Source organism: Semicossyphus pulcher, unplaced genomic scaffold, assembly GCF_022749685.1.
Source record: "Semicossyphus pulcher isolate SPU_LCO1_2020_fin unplaced genomic scaffold, fSemPul1.0.p SCAF_19, whole genome shotgun sequence".
Taxonomy (NCBI): domain Eukaryota; kingdom Metazoa; phylum Chordata; class Actinopteri; order Labriformes; family Labridae; genus Semicossyphus; species Semicossyphus pulcher.
The window spans coordinates 167,126-172,500 of record NW_027211692.1 but is presented as its reverse complement, the minus strand read 5'-3'; the positions used below and the strand labels follow the sequence as shown (position 1 = coordinate 172,500).

The following is a 5,375-nucleotide window of genomic DNA, read 5'->3' as shown; positions in this document are numbered from 1 at the left end:
TTGAACTAACACCTCTGTGACAGCTTAGAGAGGAGCCTGCACATTACAGGCAACATGACAGCAGATCTGATGGCTGAGCTGGTGTGTTGGATTACATTAGATTGTTCAGGTGTACCTAATGAAGTGGCCGCTGAGTGTATATCTCCAGACACGGCATCAGGATCATGTTTATTAAAGTTTTGTGTGCTGACCATCAAAGAAAGGTCGGCTGGAAATGTTTATTTACTTCTTGACACTGGTCAGTTTATTAATATCTGTGGGCACGACTGTCGGTGCCACAGGTAGTTATGTCTGAGGATTATAATACATTTACCTGTGTGTGTGTGTGTGTGTGTGTGTGTGTGTTTCTGCATGTGTACAGAGTGCACATCAGAATGAGCGCGAGATGGAGAGCTTGGTGTCTCAGGAGTCTTTGGCTCGTGCGTGGCTCAAGCAGGAATCTCCCTGAGGTGAAGCAGGTGTGTGTGGAGGCAGCGGTGAGCTTGTCCACGTCTTCCTGCACTTCTCAGCAGATCGGTGTGTGTGCACGAGTAACGTGTAGTGTCAGGGACCGGAGCAGCGGAAGAGCAGAGAAACGAGTGATCGGTAGCTGTATAAACAACAGAACGAATGTACAGTTTAGGCTGTTTGTGCATAATAAAGCCTACGGCTCCCCAGGACTAGCATGCTTGCTGCATGTTGCTGGCATATTAGAGTGAGAGAGTTAGCCCTGAAGTTAGCTACAGCTTCGGCCCTGGAGCAGAACCACTACAACTCTCCCCTGTGCTTTCTGACTATGGTCGGGACGCTGAAGCAGGAAAGGTTAACCACGGCTCGGCACGAGACTTTCCTCCATTGATTTGCAGCAGGCAGCGTAATATCGCCATCTGTTGGAATACAACGCTCACTACTTCAAACGTGATGCATTCTGGGACTCTGGACAGCAGATTACTCATTTGTTCGTGGGCAGCGTTAACCAGCCGTTTCTTATTACATTGCAAAAGACATGATACTAATTGAAATGGTTAAGAGGCCTGGCTTCCTGCATCTGATGAAGGCTGCCGTGCCTCACTAGAAAGACTGAAATCCCAAATCTGTAAAAGCTTAAAGGTTAAAGCTGCCACATGGTTTGCTGCATAGTGCTGTTATTGTTTATTGTTATTGTGTGCTTTGGTTAAATGATGTCAGTGTGTGTATCAGTGCGTTTTGAACATCTTCAGCAATTTTTTAACAATACCGCGATAATACTGATAACAGCGATAATTTTAGTCACTATAATCTTGATTTGAAATTTTCTTACCATTACATCTCGAATATAGTAGTATATACAGGACGTCTCAGGCAGACAGACAGGCAGACAGAAAGAGAGACAGACTGACAGTTAATGAATCGACCTGCCTCCTGTTGGGGACTCAGTATAATGGATTCAGTGTCTGATTAAGACCTTTAAAATTAAAGCTCCAGTAAATGGTGACCCTAACCCTAAGAGTTTGTCTGTATGTGTGAGAGGGAAACCAGGGTGAAACCGGACGGACCGGTTCCACCTGAAACTCTGCGGGGCGGGACTCAGGATCTACCTGCACAGGTGTCTGGAAGGTGAGACAGGAGAGAACACACCGACTTGTCTCTTTACTCACACACTTCAGTTTCAGGCTGTGTACAGATCCATGCTAACGTTAGCATGTTACACAATGCCTCAAATCAGGTCCACGACAACAGCAGCAGCTAATGCTAACACTGGCAAGAAGGAGTGTTTGATGGTGTCTGACCACAGAGTCAAACAGTCGAGTCACAAACAGTCGAGTCACAAACAGTCGAGTCACAAACCACCGAGTCACAAACAGTCGAGTCACAAACCATCGAGTCACAAACCACCGAGTCACAAACAGTCGGGTCACAAACCACCGAGTCACAAACAGTCGGGTCACAAACCACCGAGTCACAAACAGTCGGGTCACAAACCACCGAGTCACAAACCACCGAGTCACAAACAGTCAAGTCACAAACCACCGAGTCACAAACCACCGAGTCACAAACAGTCGGGTCACAAACCACCGAGTCACAAACCACCGAGTCACAAACAGTCGGGTCACAAACCACCGAGTCACAAACCACCGAGTCACAAACAGTCGGGTCACAAACCACCGAGTCACAAACCACCGAGTCACAAACAGTCAAGTCACAAACAGTCAAGTCACAAACAGTCGAGTCACAAACCACCGAGTCACAAACAGTCGAGTCACAAACCACCGAGTCACAAACCACCGAGTCACAAACAGTCGGGTCACAAACCACCGAGTCACAAACAGTCGGGTCACAAACCACCGAGTCACAAACAGTCGAGTCACAAACAGTCGAGTCACAAACTACAAAGTCACAAACCACCGAGTCACAAACCACCGAGTCACAAACCACCGAGTCACAAACAGTCGAGTCACAAACCACAAAGTCACAAACCACCGAGTCACAAACCACCGAGTCACAAACAGTCGAGTCACAAACCACCGAGTCACAAACAGTCAAGTCACAAACCACCGAGTCACAAACCACAAAGTCACAAACCACCGAGTCACAAACCACAAAGTCACAAACCACCGAGTCACAAACAGTCGAGTCACAAACCACCGAGTCACAAACAGTCGGGTCACAAACCACCGAGTCACAAACCACCGAGTCACAAACAGTCAAGTCACATACAGACGAGTCACAAACAGTCGAGTCACAAACAGTCGAGTCACAAACAGTCAAGTCACAAACCACCGAGTCACAAACCATCACAAACCATCAAGTCACATACAGACGAGTCATAAACAGTGGAGTCACAAACAGTGGAGTCACAAACCATCGAGTCACAAACAGTCGAGTCACAAACAGTCGAGTCACAAACCACCGAGTCACAAACAGTCAAGTCACAAACCACCGAGTCACAAACCATCACAAACCATCAAGTCACATACAGACGAGTCACAAACAGTCGAGTCACAAACAGTCGAGTCACAAACAGTCAAGTCACAAACCACCGAGTCACAAACCATCACAAACCACCAAGTCACATACAGACGAGTCATAAACAGTGGAGTCACAAACAGTGGAGTCACAAACCATCGAGTCACAAACAGTCGAGTCACACACAGTCGAGTCACAAACCACCGAGTCACAAACAGTCAAGTCACAAACCACCGAGTCACAAACCATCACAAACAGTCAAGTCACATACAGACGAGTCACAAACCGACGAGTCACAAACCATCACAAACAGTCAAGTCACATACAGACGAGTCACAAACCGACGAGTCACAAACCGACGAGTCACAAATGGACCGAGTCACAAACAGTCCAGTCACAAACCACCAAGTCACAAACAGTCGAGTCACAAAACACCAAGTCACAGTCGAGTCACAAGCCACCGAGTCACAAACTCCCGAGTCACAAACAGTCGTGTCACAAAGATGATGTTATGAAGCTGAATGTTAAATATAATTATAATAATAATAATAATAATAATAATAATAGAGAATAAAAGAGCTCAGAGAGTTGACTGATGATCACCTGAACAGGCGAGTCACCTGAACAAGCCGGACGAGCAGCATTCCTGCTTCTTTTCACACCGAGCAGGAAGAAACAGCCTCTGATTATATATTATCTGATTATAGTTTACATGAGACGATTTAATGCTTGGATATATTCAGCCTGAGGCAGCTGTGACGTGAATAATTTAATATTCTTCAGTTAAATTAGATTTCTTTCAAAAACATGGAGCTGAGCTGGATTTGACTAAACTGGACTGAGAATCACACATTCACCTATGATCAGGGCCTAAGCAGGAAGTCTGAGACCAACATCACGATCAACATCACCACCATCATTATCACCATCATTATCAACATCATTAGGGCACCCCCTGGCCACTGCGCACGCGCAGTCTCTCTTACTTAAAGGCTCTTTTCTGAAACTGGGCCTGATAGTTGTTTTTCAGATAAACATGAGGCTATCAATAATCGATACTGAAACCTGTTAACATGAGAACAACTAACAAAGTTTTTTAAATCTTACTGTTTGTGTCCTCGCTGCTCTTGTTGGTTTTAGGCTCCAGGGATCCCAGCAGCGGGCTGATGTGCGGCCTCTCCCCGCCTTTCTTCGCCTGTGTCCAGGTCAATCTGGTCCCCGTCTTGCGATAAACCCTTGACCGATTGCTGGGCTGGAGGACGCACACGTCCCGTTCCTGGATCAGACACTTCACCAGCAGGCACTGCGCCACCCCCCCGTCTGCCGGGGTATTCATCAGCACCAGGTCACAGTTCGACGCACTGCAGCACGCATTCCGGCAGGCGTCTGTGTCCAAATCCTTCCAGGCCTGGTCTAGGTCGAGCGCTCCGCGTTCCAGGAAGGCCAGGTCCAGACCCTGACCGGGATCAGTGGTACTGTCCCAGTCACAGTCGAGAGCTAGACCGCTACTGACCAGGAAGCAGACTGCCCACAGACTCGACGTGTAACAATCCATCCTAACCCGAACCGTTTACGCGGTTCAAAACAGATTCTTTGGTTTCGGAGAGAAGCGCGTGAAGGATTCTCAGCTGCTGCACAAATGACTCACTTCCTGTTTGGTGGCTCTTTGTTGTCGCACAGAAGTCTACCTGAGGGACAGGTGCGGTCACCGCAGCCCCGCCCACCGCATGCGTCACCAACAGAGGACCTGCAGCGTAATTCTTATTTGTTTATTTTATATAATCAAAGTTCGTGTTTATGTGTCATATTTCAATAAAAACTGAGGTCACTGATTTATAGAAATTGCGTTTAGAATTCGTTCTATTTTTTTCTGTTTAGTGTCCATGACTCTGTTACAGTTTATATTTAGTGACTGTTACAGCTTATATTTAATGAGTGTTACATTTCAAAGACTTTTACAGTTTATATTTAGTGACTGTTACATTTCAATGACTGTTACAGTTTATATTTAGTGACTGTTACATTTCAATGACTGTTACAGTTTATATTTAGTGACTGTTACAGCTTATATTTAATGAGTGTTACATTTCAATGACTGTTACAGTTTATATTTAGTGATTGTTACAGCTTATATTTAATGAGTGTTACATTTCAAAGACTGTTACAGTTTATATTTAGTGACTGTTACATTTCAATGACTGTTACAGTTTATATTTAGTGACTGTTACAGCTTATATTTAATGAGTGTTACATTTCAATGACTGTTACAGTTTATATTTAATGAGTGTTACATTTCAAAGACTGTTACAGTTTATATTTAGTGACTGTTACAGTTTATATTTAATGAGTGTTACATTTCAAAGACTGTTACAGTTTATATTTAGTGAATGTTACAGTTTATATTTAATGAGTGTTACATTTCAATGACTGTTACAGTTTATATTTAGTGA

At 44.8% G+C, this 5,375-nt stretch overlaps 1 protein-coding gene across 1 annotated transcript in view; it reads right to left on the bottom strand.

Moving 5' to 3' along the window:
- The window catches only part of spint2 (serine peptidase inhibitor, Kunitz type, 2), an 18,274-nt gene extending 13,701 nt beyond the window's left edge, over window positions 1-4,573 (bottom strand). Inside the window, exon 1 of the mRNA XM_069668059.1 lies at window positions 4,033-4,573. Coding sequence (XP_069524160.1) covers window positions 4,033-4,480 — 448 coding nt within the window. The 5' untranslated portion in view covers window positions 4,481-4,573. The remainder of the gene's footprint in view (window positions 1-4,032) is intronic.
- Between the last annotated feature and the right edge of the window lie 802 nt (window positions 4,574-5,375).